Source organism: Dromiciops gliroides, chromosome 2, assembly GCF_019393635.1.
Source record: "Dromiciops gliroides isolate mDroGli1 chromosome 2, mDroGli1.pri, whole genome shotgun sequence".
NCBI lineage: Eukaryota > Metazoa > Chordata > Mammalia > Microbiotheria > Microbiotheriidae > Dromiciops > Dromiciops gliroides.
In genome coordinates, this window is record NC_057862.1 from 195,926,475 (window position 1) to 195,951,834 (window position 25,360).

General features: G+C 39.6%; 1 protein-coding gene across 1 annotated transcript in view; it reads left to right on the top strand.

The window, feature by feature from the left end:
• The window catches only part of TRIM69 (tripartite motif containing 69), a 47,726-nt gene that overhangs the window by 21,644 nt on the left and 722 nt on the right, over window positions 1-25,360 (top strand). Inside the window, exons 4-6 of the mRNA XM_043980570.1 lie at window positions 1,413-1,646; window positions 4,713-4,735; window positions 4,822-4,946. Coding sequence (XP_043836505.1) covers window positions 1,413-1,646; window positions 4,713-4,735; window positions 4,822-4,946 — 382 coding nt within the window. The remainder of the gene's footprint in view (window positions 1-1,412; window positions 1,647-4,712; window positions 4,736-4,821; window positions 4,947-25,360) is intronic.

Consider the following 25,360-nt stretch of genomic DNA (forward strand, 5'->3'; position numbering starts at 1 on the left):
ATGAGTCTTCCTGACTTGAGGCCGGGCATTCTATCCACTGTGCCACCTAGCTGGCCATGCTATATTATACTATACTGCTAATACAAATGCCCAAATTACTAGACTATAAGGTAGAATGTGTTAAGAGTTCTAGGAGAGGTACAAGCTGCTGCACTTGCTGGCTTTTCCTTCTTCTCTTTGTATCTCTGAGCTTCTCCAAAGAGAGACAAAGCTGTTGCCTGTGCTACACCCTGGCCCTGCTTCCATGACCTCTCGTTCTCAGTTGTGTTCCTAGACAATGAATTTGATGTTACCACTAATGGTTAGGAGGTTGGCAGTATGTACTAACTGTTCTCTCCACAAAAATACACAGCTGAGGGGAATAAGCAAGATATTGTTTCCTCACTGAACATTTTAGGACACAGAGTCATCTTCAGTTCTTGGCATTTGAAAGAAGGAATATGGTGCCAGGTAGAAAAGAAACAACAGATAACAACAATCAAACCTAGGGAACAACTAGAGAATTTTTTTATACCATTTCCAATTCAGCTCTTGTAGTCACTGTTGGGATTTCTGATCTCTACCCTCCTCTGCAATTGGAAAAGAAGTGGTACCCCTCAATTCCTGACTTCCAAATCAGGATGGTTATTTTAGGCTTACTGAGCTGGGAACAGCAGGACTTCCTAAAGCTTCCTCATGACCCCAAACTGGCTATATCCAATTACGCAATTCTATGACCAGGCAGGAACATGGAGGCAGAAAGCATGACTCTGGAGTCAGGAGGACTTGGGTTTTCTTTGTGATTCTGACACTACCTGTGTGACCTTAGACATCATTTAACATCCTTGGTGCTGTTTCCTAACCTATAAAATGAGGAAGTTGGACTAGATGGCTGGCCTCTAGGGTTACTTCCTGCTCTAAATCTATAATCCTCCCATGCTAGGGGGCCTGCGTTTTTCAGTCACACTGAAAGATGGACTGTGGGAACTGGAAGGAACCTCAGAAATTCTTTATTCTATATTTTCATTTTGCAGACGAGGAAATGAAGGTCCAGACGGTCTAAATGAATTTCCCAAGGTTAAGTAGCCACAGCAGTAACAATGGTTATCCATATCTGTGATTGCTGAACTCTTGCCATATAAAAGTATTCCATATGGCACTGCTACCTTTTTAGGGGCAGTTTTGCAACTTCTGAATGTCCAAATAAAACTGTGGCACACCAGGTCACAGAATGATATACTCTATTAGGGGCAGGAAGAAATTTTTCTATCAAAGTACCTATGTGCGTGGGTAGGTACTGAAAACTCAGTCAGTCAGTCATATATACATCTTTTTGTGCTGTGTTCCCTGAGTCATCTGAGTGTTGGGGTTAGGGGGTCCCATCCCCAGACACTAGTCTCAGTAATTACCATGTCTGTGATGGAGGTTTCCAGGAAAACAAGCTACATCTGCAGCAAAACATCTCGCTGGAGTTCCTAAAGCTGCACCAGTTCCTGCACAACAAAGAGAAGCAACTTCTGGATGAGCTTCAGGAGATGGGAAAAAAACTGGACGATGAGATGGAAAAGAGTCTGAACCAGCTACAGGAGCAATGTGTCCTAGCTAAGGAAATGTTGGTGGACATCCAAGTCCAAATGGAACAGCATAATCCTTTCGATTTCCTTGGAGTAAGACTCACTATTTAAGTAGTAAAAAGGGAGAGACTTAGGGGGTTGCCAGATTGAAGGAGACAAAGCAAGTCTGACGAGGGTGGCTGGGGCTCATATATCTTTGAGCATTTATGAGTCTGTGTGGGTTTACGTCTGTACTGTTCCTCTTGGAATGAGAACTCTTAGAAGGTGTTTTTTTATGTCACATGTTATAATAATGGCAAATAAATCCAACACCCATCATCATTGTCACTATCAGACAATGTGCTAAGTGCTTTACAATAATTTTCTCATATAGTCCTCACAACAACTCTGGGAGGTAGGTGCGTGTTACAGTAAGGAAACTGGGGCAAAAAGAAGTTAAATGGGGGACAGCTAGGTGGCGCAGTGGATAAAGCACCAGCCCTGGATTCAGGAAGACCTGAGTTCAAATTTGACCTCAAACATTTGACACTAACTAGCTGTGTGGCCCTGGGCAAGTCACTTGACCCTCACTGCCCCACAAAAAGAAAGGAAGAAAGAAAGAAAGAAAGAAGTTAAATGACTTGCCCAGGGTCACACAAGCTAGTAAGTGGATGAGGCTGTCTTTGAATTCAGATCTTCTTAACTAATGGTCCAGAACTCTATTCACTATACAATCTAACTGGGGAAAAAAGTAATTTAGTAAAATTAACTGGGGGCAGCTGGATGACACAGTGGATAAAGCACTCAGACACTTGACACTTACTAGCTGTGTGACCCTGGGCAAGTCATTGCCCCACAAAAACAAAAATCAAAAAACTAACCAATACATCATTCCTTTATTTAATTAGCAAGTATTATCTCAGTGGCAAACCCTAGGTCAATCAGGTCCCAACTTAGTCACAGGTGAGGTCTAATTGAAGTCCCTGATTTTTTCTTTCTTCCAAGGGAAAATATCAAATGACCCAGGGTAGACTTTATAGGTAAAAAGTCACAGAATCATAGACACCCCAAAAAAGATTATATCTCCCCCAATTCACTAAAATAATCACAACAGTAGCTGTGTAATTTTCTAGATGAAAAGCAGCCCACTTCTTTCTCCTTTGTACCAAAGCCTGTGCTCTGCTAACACCGTCTAGCTATGAAGATAGGAAACCCAAACTCAATAATAATAATTTTAAATGTATTGATTTATAATTTTTATTGTTATTTTGTTTAAAGGAGTTTCATATGCTTGTCCCTAATCCCCTCACAAATCAGGATACATAAACTTGAACCTCACTGTTTCTACTCATTCTCCATTGCTTGAAGTAGGATAATGAATGACTAAAACCAAACACCCTTTGAACTTTTAAGTCAATACTACCCATATTTCTATCTACAGTAATAACTATCCTATGGCTAGTATCGTTGTGAATGATTCTCACTCATCAACCAACCAACCAACCAATCAACAAGCGTGTGTGTGTGTGTGTGTGTGTGTGTGTGTGTGTGTGTGTGTGTGTGGGCAATTGGGGTTAAGTGACTTGCCCAGGGTCACACAGCTAGTAAGTGTCAAGTGTCTGAGGCTGGATTTGAACTCAGGTCCTCCTGAATCCTGGGCTGGTGCTTTATTCACTGCGCCACCTAGCCGCCCCGTTGACAAGCTTTTATTAAGTACCTTTATACACCAGGCACGATCCAAGATGCTGATGATACAAATACAATGAATGAAACAATCCCTACTCTCAAGTAGCTTATATTTTAATCAGAAGACAACATTCAAGTATATACAGAATATAAGTATATGTGCTCTATAATTAGTATATATACAATAGGAAGAGGAGAAATACAAATAAACACAAATAGTTCAATACAAAGTAGTTAGGGAGGTAGGAAACTAAGAGTTGGGGGGATCAGGAAAGAGGATTATAGGAGATGAGAGTAAGAATGAAACACCCTCCAGGCACAGGGAAGAGCAGTCTGGCTGGATTGTAGAGGAGGTGGGTACCAGAGTGCGAAAGGTTTTGAAAGCTAAATAGTTTATAGTTTATCCTAGAGGTAATAGGGAGCCATTGAACTTGATTGAATAGAGGACTGGCATGGTCAGATCTATGCTTAAGGAAACCAATTTTGGGGAACAGCATAGAGAATGGACTACAGTGCAGAGAAATCTGAAGAAAAGGAGAACAGATAGGAAGCTACTGAGAGGTGACAAGGGTCTGAGCTAAGGTAGTGGCTCTGTGAGCAGAGAGAAGGGTTTGAATGTGAGAGCTGTTGAGATAGAAATGTCAAGATTTGGCAACATTGGATATGTGGGGTGAGGAAGAGTGAGAAGTCAAGGATAATACTAAGGCTACAAACTTGGGTAACTAGAAGAATGAGCATGCCATTGATAGAAAAAATAAGGAAGTATGGAAGAGGGTTGGGGTTGGGAAGGGTAATGACAAGTTCTGTTTTGGACATGTTGACTTCGAGATGTCTCCAGGACATACTGTTTAGAACATCCAGTAGGTTCCTGGTAAAGTGGTTAAGGGAGGTCATTCTGGGGCTATATTACATAGATCTCTAAGTCATTGGCAAAGTGATGATAATCAAACCCATGGAATCTGATGAGGTGACCAGGAAAGAGAATATAGATAAAAGGGACCAAGACAATACCTTGGGAAATGCCCATAGTTGGGGGACTGGATATCAATGATGAGATAGCAAAGAAGACTGAGAAGGTGAAAGTCAAACAGGTAGGAAAACCAGGAGAAAGTAGTGTCATAAAAACCCAGATGAGAGAACATGCAGGAAGAGAGGGTGGTCAAATGGAGCAAATAGGTCAAGAAGGATGAGACTGACTGCTGATGATAGAGGGTTCAGTGTTCAGTTGGAATTATTTCCTTGAGTACATTTCTAACTTAGGGAACCTTCAAAGGGAAACTGTTTAGTTGTTGCCCCCTTTGCTTTGTGCAGCTGGGCATTCTCATAACAGATGTTTCTAGAACAGGAAAAGCTCATGAAGGCTAAGAAGTAGAAGTGGGAATGGGGTGATATTGTTATTTCCTTAGATAGAGGCCTACATGACCAGATTCTGGTGGTGGCCAACATCACCAACAGAACCGCCACTGACATCTGTTTGTTTTTTTCCTCTCCTAGGACATCACAGCCTTCTTAAGTAGGTAAGTATTACTTTTTCATGTTCTCATTGTCCTTACCCGGGCCTCTGATGACTATCTAAGAAGAGATGGTTTGTGTTCCCTCACAGCTTGGAAAAGGGAATTGAAGTATTATCCCCCAGAGACTTCATTTCCAAGGAACTGAGCCTGGGCAAGTTTAAGGGCCCTATCCAGTACATGACATGGAAAGAAATGCAATCCATCCTCTGTCCAGGTACTGGGTTAAAGTGGCTATTTTTTTTCTGGGGCTATTAATCTCTTATCCACCTGTGAGTGCTCCTATAATTTGTTCAGTCATTCTCCAACGAATAGGCACCCACTCTGTTTTCAGTTCTTTATTACAAAAAATGCTGCTATCAGTATATAGATATATGCAAATATACATACATTTGTGTATATATGTGTATATAGATATGTATTAGGTATGCACATTTGGGACTTTTCTTGTCTTTGGTCTTCTTGGGGTAGATGCCTAGTAGTAGTATTTCTTGGCCAAATGGTATGCACAATTTAGTGACTTTTTTGTGTTCCTGAATGGTTAGACCAATTCACAATTCCCTCACTGATGCTTCAGTGTATTTGTCTGAAAACCCCTCCAATGCTTAGCATTTGTATTTTACAAAGTTGCTTGGTTTGAGGTTAGCTCTTTGAGGTAATTTAATTGACCTGAAGTATTGTTCATAAAGTTGTTGAGAGCTGCAATTCTTTTCAAAGTTGCCCGTTCATGAATCCTTGGATAATGTATCTATTGAGAAATGGCTCTTGTTCACATATATTTGTGTAATTGCTGCCTTAAGCCTGTTTCCCATCTCCAGCCTCATGGCTCTTATCTCAGCAGGAACTATGGCCTTTGGGTCAGAGACTGTAGGGTAGGTTCCTAGCTGGGGACCTTCCCTCCCCAACCTAGTCAGGAGAGAGGTCTTTATTGGCCTAGCCCTTGTGCTTTTATTGCCTGGTCCCTATATGTACCAGTTTACTTACTTTTTTTTCCAGTTTACTTTCAGTCTGAATACACTAGCAGTTCACCCTATGCAGTATAGTCAGTAGTGCTTTCTTTATCCTCCTAGGCAGCTTTCTCGAGAACCCATTGCGCTAATAATGGGAGCCTAATGACGTCCCAGAAAGAGAAAGGACTCCCCATACATGCTCAGTAGGGCTCTGAGAACAAGAAGTCAAGAAGAATTCTACCATCTGATCTTGCCAACCAAAAATGTTTTAGGCTCAGTACCAAAGCCAGCATCCTTTTTGTTTAGGTTTGATGCTGGAACAAAATGAGGTACTCACAAGCCACCAAACACTTAACAAAGGAAGAATTTTATTTTGCCCTAACAGAGCTTTGGATAGGCAACCGGTGGCACTTAGCTTCTCTCTCTCTGGGTGTGGCTCCTCCCTTGTCTCCATCTGGAAACATGACTGGTCAGTCATTAGAATATAGTGATTTGTGTGGTCTTGAGAACCCACCAAGTCTGAGAGGCAGGGACTACATGAGGTTCGGACCTTTCATGCTCCCAGACAAGCTACATCAGGAAACTGCTTTCCTGCCACAAACTGAAATTGTCCATTTTTCCTTCTATGGTCACCTCTATCCTTTATTTAGTTAATAAATCTCTCCCTAGTCACAGCTGTGCATAGTAACTCTAATTTTAAAAAATAGTTTGATCTGTACTTATTTGTTAGGAACATACCTATGAAAGAGACTGCTTGAATTTCTTTTTTTTTAATTAATTAACAATTTTGTTTATTTAGAATTTTTCCCCACCTTACATGTAAAAACAAATTGTAACATTGATTTTTAAAACTTTGTGTTCCAAATTCTCATCCTTCCTCCCTCTTCTCCCCTTAAGAACTCAAGAATTCAATATAAGTTACACATGTGCAGTCATGTAAAACATAGCAGACAAAAATACTTTAGAAAAAGGAACTAACAACAGCAACAACAAAATATACTTCCATCTGTATTCAGGTACTATCAGTTCTTTGTAGATGGAGTGCATTTTTCATAAGTCCTTCAGAGTTGTCTTGGATCAATGCAATGCTGAAAATAACTAAGTCATTCACAGCAGATCATCTTACAATATTGCTGTTATTTTGCATACAATACATTTCACTTTGTATCAGCTCATGTAAGTCTTTCCAGGTTTTTCTTATAGCATCCTGCTCATCTTTTTTAAAATATAATAAAATACATTTATATAGTACTTAAAGGGAGATGTCCTTACAAAACACCCATGGGATTGATTATTGCGACAATAATAGCTAACATTTATATAGTACCTTATACCTGACAAAGAATTTTCTTCACAATAGCCCAGCAAAGTACCCCCACCACCCCCACCGTCATCATCATCTTACATTGCTCTTGCCTCTGCTTCAAACTTTTTCCCCAGTTACTATTGCTGTTTCCCTCCATCCTATTCGCTTCCCATGATATTTACTCTATTTTCTATCTTCTTTTACCCTATCCCTCCTCAAAAGTGTTTTGCTTCTGACTGCCCCTCCCTCAATCTGCCCTCCCTTCCTTTACCCCTCCCCTCTTATCCCCTTCCCCTCTCACTTCCCCAAAGGGTAAGATATATTACTATACCCACTTGAGTATGTTATTCCCTCCTTGAGTCAATTCTGATGAGAATAAGGGTCATTCACTCCCCCTTTCCTCTCCCATCTTCCCCTCCACTCCATAGCTTTTTCTTGATTTTTTTATGTGAGCTGCTTTGCCCCATTTCACCTCTCCTTTTCCCTTTCTCCCAGTGCAATCCTCTCATTCCTTAATTTTATTTTAAAGATGTCATCATGGGGCAGCTAGGTGACACAGTGGACAAAGCACCCGCCCTGGACCGAGGTGGACCTGAGCCCAAATCCAGGCTTAGACATAAGACACTCCCCAACTATGCGACCCTGGGCATGCCCCCCAACCATGACTGCCCCACAAAAAAAAACTGATAAACAAACAATAAATGCTATACAGATATTATCCCTTCATAATCAATTCCCACCTGTGCTCTCTGTCCAAATTGATTTCTTTAAGCTGCCCTAATACTGAGAAAGTTCTTATGAGTTAGAAGTATCATCTTCCCATGTAGAATGTAAACAGTTTAACTTTTTAACATCCCTCACAATTTCTTTTTCCTGTTTACCTTGACTGCTTGACTTTCTAAAAAAAAGTTGTAGGCTATGCTTTTTTTCTGCAAGGGCCGCACAGTACTCTCGTTTCCATTTACTGGTATTAGATTCAATTCCATTTGATTATAACTTATGATGAGAGTAGCTGGGTGATAGGCCTGGGGTTGGGGGCAGAAAGCAAAATTCAAATAAGAAAGTCTATACCCTTACAGACTTTACCCTTTGATACTGACACATACCAAGCTATAATACAAAATAGTACATAGGGGCTTAAGACAAGTATATACAAAATGCTGCAATTCCTGTCCCAAACCTATATACTTTTTTTTTCATGACTTTCCTGCATCACTCTCATTTCTCTTTCCATTTTTCCCTCTACCTCTCTAACTTTATCTTCAAAGTCCTTTTTGAGCACTTCTATGGCCTGAGACCAATTCATATTTTTCTTAGAAGCTTTTTATGTAGGAGCTTTGACTTTGTTACCTACTTCTGAGAGTATATTTTGATCTTCCTTGTCACCAAAGAAACTTTCTATGGTCCACATCTTTTTCTGTCTGTTCATTTTGCTAGCCCATTTCTTGATTTTTAACTTCTTAAAGTGAGGCACTGCTTCCAGGATGCACTGTCCCAAGTTTCAGGGGGTCCCACGTGATATGATTTAAGGAAAGGCACATTCTGCATTGGCCTGTACTCTGGTCTGTAAATAACCCCAGGCCTACTTGCTCTTTAACTCAGAAACAAAAGGCTGTTTTGCTGTGGCTGTAAGCTTCAGACAAGCCTGCACCCCTCCCCCACCTGGGCCTGTCACTCAAGACTGCTTCCTGATTCCCACCACTGGCAAAACAAATGAGTTTCGCCTCAGCACCAGCAGAGACCCCTATAATCTCCCCCCAGCCAGCCACTCAGCCCTCTCATCAGACCATGAGCTTAGTTCCAGAAGAAGCCACCACTGCAGCTGATTCAGAGGCTATGGGGGTCTCTTTCTCTTGTGTGGCCTGGGACTGAATTTGCACCCATGGAAGTGGGGTTGTGCTTTGCTCTCACCCTAGTACAACAGACCTTTCCTGCCTACCTTTTTTTTTTTTTTTTGGTGGGGCAATGAGGGTTAAGTGACTTGCCCAGGGTCACACAGCTAGTGTCAAGTATCTGAGGCTGGATTTGAACTCAGGTCCTCCTGAATCCACGGCTGGTGCTTTATCCACTGCACCACCTAGCTGCCCCTCCTGCCAACCTTCTAAGCTTTGGCTGGAAAATGACCTCATACCATCCTTTTGTGGATTCTACTGCTCCAGGAATTGTTTTATGGCATTATTTGGAGATTGTTGGTGTGGTCGTGTGGGAAACTCCAAGAAGTTACTGCCTTTTCTCCACCATCTTGGCTCCACCCCCCAAACCTATATAGCTTTATACTTATTCAGTGGATTAGTTATCCAACTGATATCATAATGGGAACAGAAATTTTGTGGTCATTTTATTTTTCCAGTTTCTATCTTTTTTGAATGATCAAGGCTCTCCCTTATGAGTCTCTACAATGTTCTGGGGTTTGACATAACAGCACAGTATCATTCACATGTTGAGAATCTCACTATCTATAGATAACCCTTCCCACTGGACCTTGTATAAGGCATTCCCCAAGGCACTAATGCACATCCTTGCAAAGTCTCCCTGTTTATGCCTCACTTATAATCTGGTGGACCATGAGGTGGGTATAGAACTGAACACGAGAAAGAGATGAGGATAGAATGCATTTGGGAAACTGCACAGTCCTTTATGATCCAAACTCCTCCCTGATGCAAAACTCATCTCTTTATTAAAAACATTCTGGCAAGATTCTATGGTTGTGAATGTTGGAAGGTCACAGTTTCTGAGGAATTTAAGTTGTAAGTAACCTGGGGGCAGTTAGGTGGCACAGTGGATAAAGTACCAGCCCTGGATTCAGGAGGACCTGAGTTCAAATCTGGCCTAAGACACTTGACACTTACTAGCTGTGTGACCCTGGGCAAGTCACTTAACCCTCATTGCCCTGCAAAAAAAAAAGTTGTAAGTAACCCAAAGGGTAATAGAGATCTGCACAATACACAGGAAGTTTTGGTCATATTGAGTTTAATATGTCTATTGAACATCCAGTTTGAAATGTCTGAAAAACAGTTGGAGATGGGAGATCAGCAGAGAGGTTAAGACATAATAGGTAGATTTTGAGAATCATCAGCATAGAAGTGGTAATTAAATCCATGGGAGCTGATGAGAGATAGTGTAGTAATATAGAGGGAGAAGAGGACCCAGAACAGAACCCTATGAAACGCCTACAATTAAGAGAGTGGGATCTGGATGAGGTTCCAGGAAAGGAGACTGAGAAGGAACAGTCTGATAGGTAGAAGAATAATCAGGAGAGAGTGATGCCCCAACAACCTAAAGAGAAGAGTATCAAAAAGAGAGCGATGAAGTGACAAAGGCTGCAGAGAAGTAAAAGAGAGTAAGGATTGAGAGAAGGGCACTGGATTTGGCAATTAAGAGATCATTGGTAACTTTGCAGAAAATAGTTTTGGTGGGGCAGCTAGGTGGCACAGTGGATAGAGCACCGGCCCTGGAGTCAGGAGTACCTGAGTTCAAATCCGGCCTCAGACACTTAACACGTACTAGCTGTGTGACCCTGGGCAAGTCACTTAACCCCAATTGCCTCACTTTAAAAGAAAGAAAATAGTTTTGGTGGAAGGATGAGGTCAGAAGCTATAGTGTAAGGGATTTGAGAAGTGAATGAGAGAAGATAGAGTGTAGGCAGATAGCCTGCCTTTTAAAATAGTTTAGCTACAAAGAGCAGAAGAGATATAGGATGACAGTTGGTGAAGATGGAAAAATCAAGTGAAATTTTTTGGGGATGGGGGAGACATGGAACATGTTTGTAGGCAGCAGAGAAAGAGCTAGTAGATAGGGACAAGAAGGCAGATAGGTGGTGCAGTGGATAAAAAACCAGCCCTGGATTCAGGAGGACCTGAGTTCAAATCTAGCCTGACATTTGACAATTACTAGCTGTGTGACAAGAAAGAAAGAAAGAAAGAAAGAAAGAAAGAAAGAAAGAAAGAAAGAAAGAAAGAAAGAAAGAAAGAAAGAAAGAAAGAAAGAAAGAAAGAAAGGAAGGAAGGAAGGAAGAAAGAAAGAAAGAAAAAAAGAAGGAAAGAAAAAGAAAATAAGTGACAAAATGGGGAAAAGAGGGGGCTTCCTACTGGGAATATGGGATGGAATGGGATCATTTGTGCAGGTAGAGGGATTAGCTCAGTAAGGAATAAGTTCATCTCTTCAGGTGACAGGAGTGAAGGAGGAGATAGTGGCAGAAGGCATATGAGTGATAAGTGAAAAAATATTAACTATGACTGCTATCTAATCTGTAAAATATTAACTGGCTGGCTATCTGTAAAACTATAGTTGGTAAAGCTATAGCTGGCTATTAGCTGCCTAAGCCAGTCTGTAAGGGTGGTTTAAAAAATCCCCCAACTGCTTCTCCCAGATTGATAAGCAAAAGCCTTTTTTCAATTTAATTACAAAAACAGGGTTTATTGAAGTGAATAAACTTAGGGAAAAAGACAAAGAAAACTGACTGTGTTTTAACTTTCTCCCTGCCATGGTGAAATCTCCTCCCACATCTCTCTCGCCTGTGGGTGTGGCTGCTGTTGCCACCACTGCAGCCACACCTCACTAGGACTGGTTCACCTCTCCATCTCTCCTTCTCTGTCAGCTTCTCACCATCAGCTGCCCCTTTTTCTCATAGTCTCCCTTCTCAGTCCTCGCTGTAGCTCCTTCACTCCTGCTCCCTTTCACTCTAGCTGTCTTCCTCCTACTTCTCTACCCCCCAGGCTATATAACCCTTCTTCTGCTCTGAAGCCTCGGGCTGGGCCACCCACACATGCCAAGCTAATTCGCAGGCACCCCCAGGCCTGGGCCCAAGGCTGGCCAGGGCACATAGACTTTGTGCCAGGTGCGTCCAGAGCCAGGGGCTGGGTGGAAGAAGCTGGCACTTGCTTGAGGCCCTCCATGCACATCCCTACTGAGCCAGGCTTGGGTGTGAGAGGCTTATGTGCCTGGGGCAGTTTTGGAGAGAGCAGTGGTGCTGGGGGAGGGGCAGCCCATTTGGGGTGCTCGAGGCTAATTTTAGCCGCTTATATAAGAGATGAGGAAAAGGAGAGAAGAGGAAATTTACAGCAAATGGCCTTTTTTCCCCCCTGTAAAATATGAAGGAACATTCCCAGTTGAGAGAGTGGGGGGGAGGAGGAGACAAGGAATGTTTGAGTAAGTATGAAAAGGCTTGGGAGAGCCACTGAGATAGTAAGTTGACAAGGGAGGTGTAGTAGCACTAATAGTTGTTTATAGTTCTTTTTTTTTGTTTGCTCATTCTTCCAGTCAACTTTCTGAAATTAAATTTGAATCTAGCAGCTGAGTTTTGTGCACACTTGGAGGGAAGGTCTGGGATGGTCTTTTTGTTGCTTTCTTAAGGATACTGAGTACTGTGAATCAAGAACAGTTCAAGTTGGAGATCTGCAAGCTTTTAGTGTTTCCAAATTGGTCTGATCCAGGGTGTGACATATAAAAAGTTCAAGAGACATAGTTCTGGGAGATTAATAATTTTATTAATTATGCTAGATATAATTAATAATGGCACTCTCAAATGCCAAAGACCCCTCATGGAAACCACTCAACACATATGCCCTTAGAAAAGTGGGTGTTCCTGAGGGTGGCAATGGACTCTGATTAAGGAGAGAATGAATATTATAATGAGAGGTGGGCTTATTTTAATGAAGATTTGGGGGATGTGACTCTGATCACTCAGTCTTGGTCAAAGAGACTTATCTATACCCATATCACACTGTGTACAGTAACCTAGACAAAAGGGGGAACCCACTTTTACCCAGACCTGTCTGAGTAAAACACAATGGGCCAGAATCCATCAATTCACCTAAACTAAAATGTCTTTATGTTTTGATCATATCTGAGTTTTCCAGTTGGGTCAGTATAACCCAAGATTTCATCATAAGCTCTGCACTTCAAAGGCTGCCCGAATGACCTTAAAGGAGTTGATTTCTAAATGAGGAAAGGAAGGGGTAAAACCTTAGTCCTGATTCAATAATTGACAATTAATATAGGAGAGAAATAATAATTTTTCTCAGAGGCAAAAGTCTGATTGCTACCTTCCTCCTCCCCCTGTCCCACCTTATGCTTGACCTGGGTTTGGGTGAGAACAATACCAGATTGCTGCTGACCTCAGGAACCATTAGTCAGTTGGAAAGGTCTGCTGGTTCAGAGTAAACAGCAGGATCCCTTTTGGGAACCTGAGTTTTGTGCTCTGGTTATTCCTCTGCAGGTTTCAAATGGGGTTAGAAGCTGGAACTGAGAGTCTACTCTGCTCCTAGGGGTCTGAACCACACCACTGCTGATTGTTTCTGAACCTGTTCCCCTGACCGCCTCTAGGTGCCGGTATCCTCCTTAGTCCAGCCTGAATTTGTGACCTAGAACTGGGTGTGGCCAATTGCCCGTTGGCATTTGTTTACCTCATGGTGCCCCAGTTGCCCAGGTGCACAGCTTTTCTTTGAGCAGGAGTGTTCTATAGCAGAGCTTCTTAAACTTTTTCCACTGGCGATCCCTTTTTACTCGAGAAATTTTTACATGACACTGGGTTTATAAAATAGGTATACATAACCATTTACTGTTTTATGCAACACCATATGGGGTTAAGACCCACAGTTTAAGAAGCTTTGCTCTATATTTTCAATGTCTGTAGACCTTTCTAACTTACTATGCTGATTTAGGTTTGAAAAATTATTCACTGTGACTTTTTCATGAATTTACCCATCAGGATTTGTTTTGGTACATTTTCTAGATCTGTTTGGAGGGGATGGGGTGGGAGAGGGAATGGAGTTCACTCTTCTGCTTCCTGCTATTCTGCTATCTTAACCTAAGTCCCACATTACTCTTCATACCACTGTCCATTAATGTGACCAAGTTATTTTATTACTAACAAATGCAGATACACAGAAAACTCATCAAACAACACATATATTTTTAAAATTAAAGAATACAGGGGCAGCTAGGTGGCGCAGTGGATAGAGCACCGGCCCTGGATTCAGGAGGACCTGAGTTCAAATCCGGCCTCAGACACTTCACACTTACTAGCTGTGTGACCCTGGGCAAGTCACTTAACCCCAATTGCCTCACTAAAAAAAAAAAAAAAAGAATATATGTAAAGTAAGGCCAGGCAATATATGATCAATATAAGATTGTGCCACAGTCTTATAACAAAATGTCAAAAATGCTAAAAGCTCAGAAAGAGCTGAGGCTGGCAAACGAAGCTGAAGACAACAAAAAGGATTCTTTTAGTTATGTGGGGAGGAAAAAGAGGGAAATGATTTGGATGGATGGATTGACATCAGTAGACAACAAAGAAAATGCAGAACTTCCCAATTTTGATTTTGTTTTTATGAAGGAGAATTAATTTTATATTAGAAATTACAGAATAGGGGCAGCTAGGTGGTGCAGTGGATAGAGCACCGGCCCTGGATTCAGGAGGACCTGAGTCCAGATTGGGCCTCAGACACTTGACACTTACTAGCTGTGTGACCCTGGGCAAGTCACTTAACCCCAAGTGCCTCACTAAAAAAAATAAAATAAAATAAGGCAACCCCCCAAAAAAACCCACAGCAGAATAATGACAACCTTAAAAAAAGAAAGAAATTACAGAACAAAAATGACTAACAGGGAATTGATATCCAAGATAAGTAAAGAGATATTAAAAAAGCAGCTAGGGGCAGCTAGGTGGCGCAGTGGATAGAGCACCAGCCCTGGATTCAGAAGGACCTGAGTTCAAATCCAGCTTCAGACACTTTACACACTTACTAGCTATGTGACCCTGGGCAAGTAACTTAACCCCAATTGCCTTACAAAAAGAGAGAGAGAGAGAGAGAGAGAGAGAGCATCTACCTGAACTTGAATTCAAATTACCTGGCCCAGAGGAACTACACCATTAAGTCCTGAAAGAAATAGTGGATGTGATTGCTGGACTACTGTCAGTGATATTTCAGAATTCATGGAAAAGAGAAGAATCTCCACAAGACTGGAGAAGGGCAAATGTTTCCCTGATTTTAAAAAAATGAAAGAACAGAGTCTACAAATCACAGATCAGTGAGTTTAACTTCAGTTCCTGGAAAAATTCTAGAATGGGTTATTAAAGAGATGACTTGTAAACATTTAGTTAAGAGAAAATGATTACAAAGAGCCAGTGTGATAATTCATACTATTTTTGCATAGAAGAAAGATGTGAACTTGGTTGGATGGCTGGACTCAAAGAATAGCTGTTAAAGGTTCAATATTGACATAACAGGAAGTCTCCATGGAGTACTGCAGGCATCTGGGTCTGCTATTTAACATTTTCATCACTGACTTGGTTATTTAAGTATTCTACTTCCTTTTCTGTTAATCTAAGAAATTTATACTTTGTTAATATCCATTTCAATTAGATTGTCAGTTGTATTGATATACAATTGGGTAAAATAGCTTCTAATAATTGCTTTAACTTCATTTTTGTTGGTTGTGCATTCATCTTTGACACTAGTAACTTCAATTTCTTCTTTCTTTTAGTAAATCAGTCATTGGTTTCAAACCTCCAATAAACCCAGCTCCTAGCTTTATTCATTAGTTCAATGGTGTTTGTGGGGTTTTGTGTTAGTGTGTGTCTTTTAGTTTCAAATCTAATCATCTCTCCCTTGATTTTCAGGATTCCTAATTTGATGTTTTTCTAATTTTTTTAGTTGCATGCACAATTTGTCAATCTATCTTTTTCTCTTTTACTGATAAAACTTACTGATATATATTTTCCCTTAAGTACTGCTTTGGCTGAATCCCACAAATTCTGGTATGTTGCCTCATTTTTTACATTATCTTGAATGAAATTACTCTATGCTTTGTTCTTTGACCTACTTAGTCTTTAAAATGAGATTATTTAGTTTCTAATTTTTAATCTATGCTTCCAAGACTTTTCACTGAATGTAATTTTTATTGAATTATGGTCTGAAAAGGGAACATTTAGTATTTCTGTTTTTCTACATTTCTTTGTAAGGTTTTTATGTCCTAATATATGGTCAGTTTTTGTGAGGGTGCCATATACAGCTGAGGATAGGTATACTTCTTTCATTCCCCTTCAATATTCTCCAGTGGTTTATCATTTTTCTAAAATTGTATTAATCTCCTTAACTTCCCTCTTGTTTATTTTATGGTTAGGTTTATCTAAATCTAAGAGGGGTAAAACAAGGTTCCTCCCTCACCCCCCAGTATAATTTCACTATTTCCTCCCTCAATTCATTTAACTTTTCCTTCATGATCTTGGTGCTATGCCATTTGGTGCATATAAATTCAGTATTGATATTAATTAATTATCTATGGTACCTTTAAGAAAAATTTAGTTTCCCTGATTCTATTTTTACTTTTCCTTTATCTGAGATCATGATTTAACTTCAGCTAAAGAATAATAGATTCTGCTCCAACCCCTTATTTTAACTCTGTGTTGTCTCTTATAAACAACATACTTTTGGATTATGGTTTCTAATTCAGTCTGGTATTCTTTTACATTTTTATGGGTGAGTTCATCCCATTCACAATTATGACTACTAATTGTATATTTTCCTCCATTGTCTTCTATTTATCCTTTTTTTTTTACTCAGTCCCCTCCTCAAAAGACTGTTTTGTTTCTGACCACTGCCTCTCTTAATCTACCTTCCCTTTCATCACTACTTTCTCTGCCTTTCTCTTGGCCCCCTCACCCTCTACTTTCATGTTGGGTAAGAGAAATTTCTATACCCAACACTCTTGTGAGTGTGTGTGTGTGTGTGTGTTTATTCTTTCCTCCTTGAATCAGTTCAATGAGGGGATTAAGTATTCAACATTCCCTCCACCTCCCCAGCCCAATATTTTCCTTTCCATTATCTAAAACTCTGCGTGCTTCTTTTATGTGCGGTGACTTTTCCCATTCTTCCTCTTCCATCTTTGTTCTCTCAGTGCATCCCTCTTTTGCATCTTTTCATTCTTCTCTTTAGATCATCTCAAGAAAACAGACACACCTAAGCTCTCTAAGTAGACTCCTTCTAACTGCCCTAGTGATAAGTCCTATTAGGGGTTATATTATCATCTTCTCATATAGGGATGTAAAGTTTAACCTTTTTAAGTCCCTTATTATTTCATATTTATCTTTTTATGCCTGAGTCCTATATTTTTCCAATTTTCTATTCAGCCCTGAGTCTTTTCATCAGGAATGCTTAAAAGTCCTAAAATTTCCATTAAATGTCCATCACCTCTCTCTACCCCCTCAGTTTTCTACATTTTTCTGGGTAGGTTATTCTTGATTGTAATCATAGCTCCTTTGCCTTCCAGAATAGCAAATTCCAAGTCCTCTGCTCCTTTACTATGGTAGCTGTTAAATCTTGTGTGATCTGATTGTGGTTCTGTGGTACTTGAATTATTTCTTTCTGACTGCTTTCAGTATTTCCTCCTTGACCTGGGAGTTCTGGAATGTGGCTATAATATTCCTGGGGAGTTTTATTTGGGGATTTCTTTTAGGAGGTGACCAATATATTCTTTCAATTTCTATTTTGCCTTCTTGTTCTAAGATATCTGGGTGGTTTTTCTTTATGATTTCTTGAAATATGATGTCTAAGTTTTTTTTTTTATCATGGCTTTCAGATAATCCAATAGTTCTTAAAATCATCTCTCCTTGATCTCTCTTCCAAATCACTTGTTTCTCTGATATTTCACATTTTTCATTCTTTTTACTTTATTTTATTGTTTCATGTCTCACAGTATCATATTTTTTGGTTCTTTAAAAAGTTTTTTTCTTTAGCTCGTCTAGGAATGATTGTAGGCCTTCTGTCTAAATTGCAGTTTTCTTTGAGGCTTTGACTGTAGATGTTTTCAAGTCATTGTATTCTAGCATTATTTTATGGTCAGGTTCTTTTTCCCCATGTGCTCTTTTTCCCAGTCTATTTCTTGACTTTGGACTTTTTGGTAAAGTTGGGCCCTGCTCACCTCTGTGAATTGGGGGGGGGGGGATGGGGAGAGATATCTGGCCAGAGCCTCTGTCTTTTATGAAGTTCCGATGCTTTTACAGCTCTGTAGATATCTTTAAGTTTTCAGTGCTTCCAAAGTGGTGTGATCCAGGGGAAGGTCTGGTCATTCATTTCACCTTCCTGGTCTGTGCTCTTGTCCCTATACAGGTAGGGCTCCTGTTATCTTGTGACTATAGTCATTCCTCTCTGCCTGGCACTCTGTAATGGGTGACAGAGCAGCCAAATGGCATCTGATTCTCTACCCAGTTCTAGTACAGGGATACTCTGGGATCTTTTTTTTTTTTTTTAGTGAGGCAATTGGGGTTAAGTGACTTGCCCAGGATCACACAGCTAGTAAGTGTTAAGTGTCTGAGGCCGGATTTGAACTCAGGTACTCCTGACTCCAGGGTCGGTGCTCTATCCACTGAGCCACCTAGCTGCCCCTCCGGGATCTCTTTCTGATCAAGTGTTCAGTCCCCTTCCCATTCCTAGCAGCTTCTCTATCCCTGCTACTGCCACTCTACAGCCCAAAGCAGGTGTGCTCTGCCATGCTCCCAGCCAGTCCCCAATGTATGTCTGCAAAAGTCTGTATTACTAAGCTGCCCTGGGTTGGAAAAATGACTAACTTTTGTTAGTTTTCCTGCTCATTTGGTTAGATAGATTCAACTCAGTTTGACATTAAAAAAATTTTTTTGTAGAACGGTGTATTGGGAAAGCTCAACAAATTGCTGATTCCACTCCATCTTGGCTCTGCCTTTGTATCAGTGACTTGGAAAAAGGCATAGATGGTATGCTCATCAAATTTGCCAATAGCACAAAGCTAGAAAGGATAGCTAACACAACAGATGAGAGTCAGAATCTAAAAGGATCTTGACAGGTTAAAGCACTGAATGAATCTAATAAGATTAAACTCAACAAAGATAAATGTAAAGTTTTGTACCTGGTTGTAAAAAAAAAAAAATCAACTTCACCAATATAAACTAGGGGAGGTATGTGTAAATAGCAGTTCTGAAAATAATCTTTAGGTTTTAGTAGACTGCAAACTGAATATGAAATCAGCAGTGTGATATAATAGCCAAAAAGGTTTAATGTGATTTGGGGCTGCATTAATTACTGCATAACTTCCACAAAGTGGGAATTAATAGTCCTATTGCACCCTGGTTTTATTAGACCTTATTTATGATATTATACTCAGCTCTTTTTAAAAATTGTTTATTTATTTATTTATTTATCTATCTATCTATTTATTTATTTTCGGGGCAATGAGGGTTAAGTGACTTGCTCAGGGTCACACAGCTAGTAAATGTCAAGTGTCTGAAGCTGGATTTGAAGTCAGGTCTTCCTGAATTCAGGGCCGGTGCTTTATCTACTGCACCACCTAGCTGCCCCCTTATACTCAGTTCTGGTGCCACAATTTAAGGGTGCTGATAAGTTGAAACTGTAGATCTCTATTATATAGTTAAAAAACATCCTATGTAACAAATTAAATGTTAGTTCTAACGTTAAACTGCTTATCTGCCTCCTGTAATACCTTCAATTTTCTTCTGTGTATTTAAAGAAATTTTTTGATGTTCTACACTTTTTTTCTATTCATATCACTATTACCAGTACTGCCCTATATTCCCCCAGATCACTCTCCTTTGTAACAAATAAGTATAATCAAGCAAGACAAGTCCACACATTGGCCATATTCATAACCAATCCAAGAGACCAGATGCATTCTTTACCATTAGTCTTCTGGAGTAATGGTTGACCATTGTACTTATCAGAGTTCAAATCCAGCCTCAGACACTTGACACTTCCTAGCTGTGTGACCCTAGGCAAGTCACTTAACCCCCACTGCCCCGCAAAAAAAAAAAAATGAAGTAACACTTCCAGAAAAATGTCCTTAATATTTTATTTCCAACCCTCTAAGTTCTATCCCTAATCAAAATAACATTTTAAATTATCACATTTATGAGTACCAAGTTTAAAGTTTTAATATTAATTTTTAATTTAAAAAATTATTTCTCTCCCTTCCACTTCATTAAAAAATTTAAAATCCTTGTAATAAATAGCATTATGGTTGTTCAGTCATGTCCTGCTCTTCATGACCCATAGCACACTGATACTGTCCATGGAGTTTTCTTGGCAAAGATACTAGAGTTGTTTGCCATTTCCTTTTCCAGTGGATTAAGGCAAACAGAGGTTAAGTGACTTCCCAGGTTCACACAGCTAGTGAGTGAAGCTGGATCTGAACTCAGGTCTTCCTGTCTCTAGACCCAATGCTCTATCCACTGATATACCTAACTGCCTCCAAAAAATATCATAGTCAAGCAAAATAAACTCCCAGATTGTTCATGTCAAAAAAAAAAAAGTGTTTCAATTTGTCCTTTGAGTCCATTACTTCTTTGTCAGGAGGTGATTAGCATGCTTCATCACTGGTCCTCTGGAATGGTGATTATGTTGATCAGAGTAAAGTCTTTCAAAGTCGTTTGTCTTTACAATGTTGTTTTATTGTATAAACTGTTTTCCTGGTTCTTCTCACTTTGCTCTGCATCAGTTCAAACAAGTCTTCCTGGGTTTCTCTGGAATCCTCCCTTTCATCTATAGCACAATAGTATCGCATTATGTTTATATACTATACTTTGTTGAGCCATTCCCCAATTGATGAACTCTGGGTTCTTTGCCACAACAAATAAAGCTGCTATAAATATTTGTGAGGAGGCTTGTCTGGGCATGCCCAGATTAATGTGGAGGCGCTCTACATCCCCTATGATGAGTGGGTAGAGCCTCCTTTGACTGGCTATGTACACAAAACAGACTGTCTTTAAACTAGCCAGCCTGTCACTTTTCCTGCAAGATCTCCCCCCATCTCCCTGCATGTTCTTTTCTGCAGCACACAGAAAGAAAATATCAGTTTCCCCACAATGTGCTGCCATGAACTGCATGGGTGAGAGGTGAAGGACTTCCTTTCCCTGCTCCCTCGCCTTTATCCCAGGTCCTAGAAATAGGCCCAGGAGGGTGGTGGGGGTCGGAAGGTGGGGTGATGTTTCTGTTATGTTTCATTTGTCCTCAGTTTTAGGTGCCAGTGTGATCCCCACTAGACAGACCAGATCTGGGAGTTTGAGTCTTAGTGACTTTGGATCCAATATTGCAGGCAGAATGTTGCAACTAGTCAGCCCAGCAAGGAAGCCCTGAGAAGCCAGGATGTCTAGGACTTGAACCTGAAAGGGGTTTTGGACTCGGAACTGTGCTCTACAGCAGGGCTTCTTAAACTTCTTCCATTTGTGACGCCTTTTTGCCCAATAAATTTTTATGTGACCCTGGGTATATAAGTATATATATAAAATAGGTATACATAACCTTTTCCTATTGCCAAATTTTTTGCAACCTCACATTCAGTTACTTGACCCCTATGGGGTCAAGACTCACAATTTAAGAAGCTAGGCTCTATAGGAACCAAGCTAAACTGTGAACCTAATCCGCTCCCTCTCCTCAAAGACTTAGGTGATGCAAGGTGAGAAAGGGATCAAGTCCCATTTATTGGGGGAATATACTTTATATTTGCTAATACACCTTTTTTCTTATTAATTTTTTTTCATAAAAATATTTTATTATTTTTCTGTTACATGTAGAGATAGTTTTCAACATTTGCTTCTATAAGATTTCTCGTTTCAAATTTTTCTCCCTCCTTCCCCTCCCTCCCCCCTTCCCAAGTCAGCAGGCAATATGATATAGGTTATATATATACTATCATATTAAACATATTTCTGCATTAGTCATGCTGTGAAAAAAAGAATCACAGCAAAAAGGAAAAACCTCAAAAAAGAAAAAAAAAATTAGAAATAGTATGGTTCAACATACATATAGATTCCATCGTTCTTTTTTTCTGGATTTGGAGAGCATTTTCCATCATGAGTCCTTTGGAACTATCTTGGACCACTGTATTGCTGAGAAGAGTCAAGTCTATCACAGTTGATAAACATACAATGTTGTTGATACTGTGTACAACATGTTCTCCTGGTTCTGCTCATTTCACTCAGCATCAGTTCATGTAAGTCCTTCCAGGTTTCTCTGAAATCCACCTGCTCCTTGTTTCTTACAGCACAGTAATATTCCATTACATTTATATACCACAACTTATTCAACCATTCCCTAACTGATGGGCATCCCCTCAATTTCCAATTCCTTATCACCACAAAAAGAACAGCTATAAATATTTTGTACATGTGGGTCCTTTTTCCCTTTTTTATGATATCTTTGGGAAAAAGACCTAATAGTGGTATTGCTGGGTCAAAGGGTACGCACAACTTTATAGCCCTTTGGGCATAGTTCCAAATTACTCTCCAGAATGGTTGGATCAGTTCACAATTCCACCAACAATGCACTAATATAACTTTGAAGTAAATATTCCTTTGTAAAAGATAATCTGTTAGAGGATAAATCGAACTGGGCTACAGAGTCCTTCCCCACATTTGAAGGGAGCACTCTTGGTGGGGGCTGATATCAATGGCAGAGAGCTTTGACACCCTAAACCCTCCTAAGGATATCAGAGAATCCTGGGGGAGGAGTGAAAAGCAATCTTTCTGGCCTTTCAGGTAGTGATGGCCAGGGTAGTTAATGTTACATATTTTTGTACATTTGGGTCCTTCTTTCTTTGATCTCTTTGGAAATATATAACTAGTTGTGCTATTGCTGGGTCAGAGTACCCATAGTTTAGCAAGGAACTTTATGGGCAAAGTTCTAATTTGCTTTCCAGAAGGGCTCTATCAATTCACAACTCCATCAACAGGGTATTGAAGTGTTTGTTTTCCTTCAGTCCCTCCAACATTTGTCATTTTCCTTTTTTTGTCAACTTTATCAATCTGGCAGGGATGAGGTGAATTGCTTTAACTGACATTTTTCTAATTATTGGTGATTTGGAGCATTTTTCCACTTAGTTATTGTTTGGATTTCTTCCTTAGAAAGTTTCCTGTTTGTATTATCTGACAATTTTTAAGTTAGAGAATGGCTCTTACTCTAATAAATTTGAATCAGTAGGGGCAGCTAGGTGGCACAGTGGATAAAGCACTGGCCCTGGATTCAGGAGTACCTGAGTTCAAATCCAGCCTCAGACACTTGACACTTACTAGCTGTGTGACCCTGGGCAAGTCACTTAACCCCCATTGCCCTGCAAAAAAAAAAAAATTTGAATCAGTTCCTTACATGTTTAGAAATAACAACTTTATCAGAAAAATTGGCTTCAAAGATTCTCCCCCACACACACACTTATCTCTCTTCTAATTTTAGCTACATTGGCTTTATGCAAAAACATTTTTAAGTTTATGTAATCAAAAGTGTCCATTTTATATTCTTTAATCCTTTCTTACCCTTCTGTAGTCATGAACTCTTCCCCCTTTATATAGTTCTGAAGAGTAATTTCTTCCTTGCTCCTGTAATTTATGATGTCACCCTGTTTGTCTAAGTTACATATCAGTTTAGAACTTATCTTAGCATATGGTATGATAAGTTGGATGACACCTAATTTCTGTCAGATTGCTTTCTAAATTAGCACTTATTTTTGCTGACAATATTGTTTTCTTTATTAAGTCATAAATTTCTTAAGGGTCAAGAGTGTGCCTACTCGGGGCAGCTAGGTGGCATAGTGGATAGAGCACCGGTCCTGGAGTCAGGAGTACCTGAGTTCAAATCTGGCCTCAGACACTTAACACTTACTAGCTGTGTGACCCTGGGCAAGTCACTTAACCCCAACTGCCTCACTAAAAAAAAAAAAAAAAAAAAAAGAGTGTGCCTACTCTTTACTATGAATTCCCCAATTCCTATTATGGTACTATGGATACTTTTTAAAAAGTACAGACAGAGTAACTTTTCAAAAAATTTAATTTTGTTACTTTTACATTCTGAACTGTTAAGGGCTAAAATTCTAGCTAAACTATCTAAAATCTGAGTGGTCGCCAATAAATTATAAGCTTTAGCAAGAGTTAGACTTTTAAGCATTTATTAAGGAGAATAAGAATTTGGTAAAGAGAGAGAGAAAAACCTACATTCATCTATCTACTAAAAGGAGAGCGCATTTCTAGCTCTCTTCTCCACCAGAGTCCTCAGGAAAGAGAGAGAGTCAGAGCACCAGGCTCCCCCTTCTTCCTCCCACCAGCAAACATCACTTCCTGACACAAAAGAAAAGACACATGGTCTTGCCCTCAGAGACTTTCACCTCATGGCAGAGCTTTTCTACAGTAAGTCTCTAGCAGGTGGCGTCATTCCAATCATTACAGTCCCCGCTTTGTTTCTTCAAGAAACACGGCGTTTCCTTGATGAAACAGTCAAAAATAACAGAATATAAATGCTCGTATATCCAATTTTAAATCTCACAGAACCATCTCCCTCCCTCTTTCCCCACATTGCACTAGAGAAGGGTACCATTTGACACAGATGTATGTACGTATGTATAGTTGTATGTTATACACACAAACACACACACACATCTCCTATACTATGTATACTTGTATTTATCAGTTCTTTCTCTGGAGGTAGATAGCATCTTCCTTCATAGGTTCTTTGTAATTTTTTTGAGTGTGTATAATACTCAGAATAACTCAGTCATTCAGTTATTCTCCAAACAATATTGCTGTTACCATGTACAATGTTCTCTTGGTTCTGCTCATTTCACTCCATTATTTCATGCAAGTCTTTTCATGTTTTTCTAAAATCAATCTGCATATCATTTCTTACAGCACAGTAGCATTCCATCACAATCATATACTAATGTTTAGCCATTCCCCAATTGATGGCCATCCCCCCAATTTCAATTCTTTGCCACCACAAAGAAAGCTATAATTTTTTTAGAACATATAGGTTCTTTTCCTTTTTCCCCAATTTCCTTGGGAGACATTCCCAAATAATGGTAAAGCAGAGTCAAAGGATATACACAGTTTATAACTCTTTGGGCATAATTCCAGATTGTTCTCCAAAATGGTTGGATCCGTTCACAATTCAACCAACAGTGTATCTGTGTTCCAATTTTTCCACATCCCCTCCAACATCTGTCATTTTTCCCTTCTATCATTTTAGGCAATCTGATAGGTATGAGAAGATAGCTCAAAGTTATTTTTATTTGCATTTCTCTAATCAATAATAATTTAGAGCATTTTTATGTGACTATAGATAGCTTTGATTTCTTTATCAAAAAAATGCTTATTTATATCCTTTAGCCATTTATCAATTGGAGAATGATTCATACTCTTATAAATTTGACAAAGTTCTCTATATAATTGAGATTTGAGACCTTTATCCAAGAAATTATAATTTTTCTCTCCCAATTATCTGCTTTCCTTTTAATCTTGGTTACATTGGTTTTATTTGTACAAAACCTTTTTAATAAAAATTATCCATTTTATATACCACAATGCTATCACTTGCTTATTCATAAATTCTTTTCCTATTCATAAAT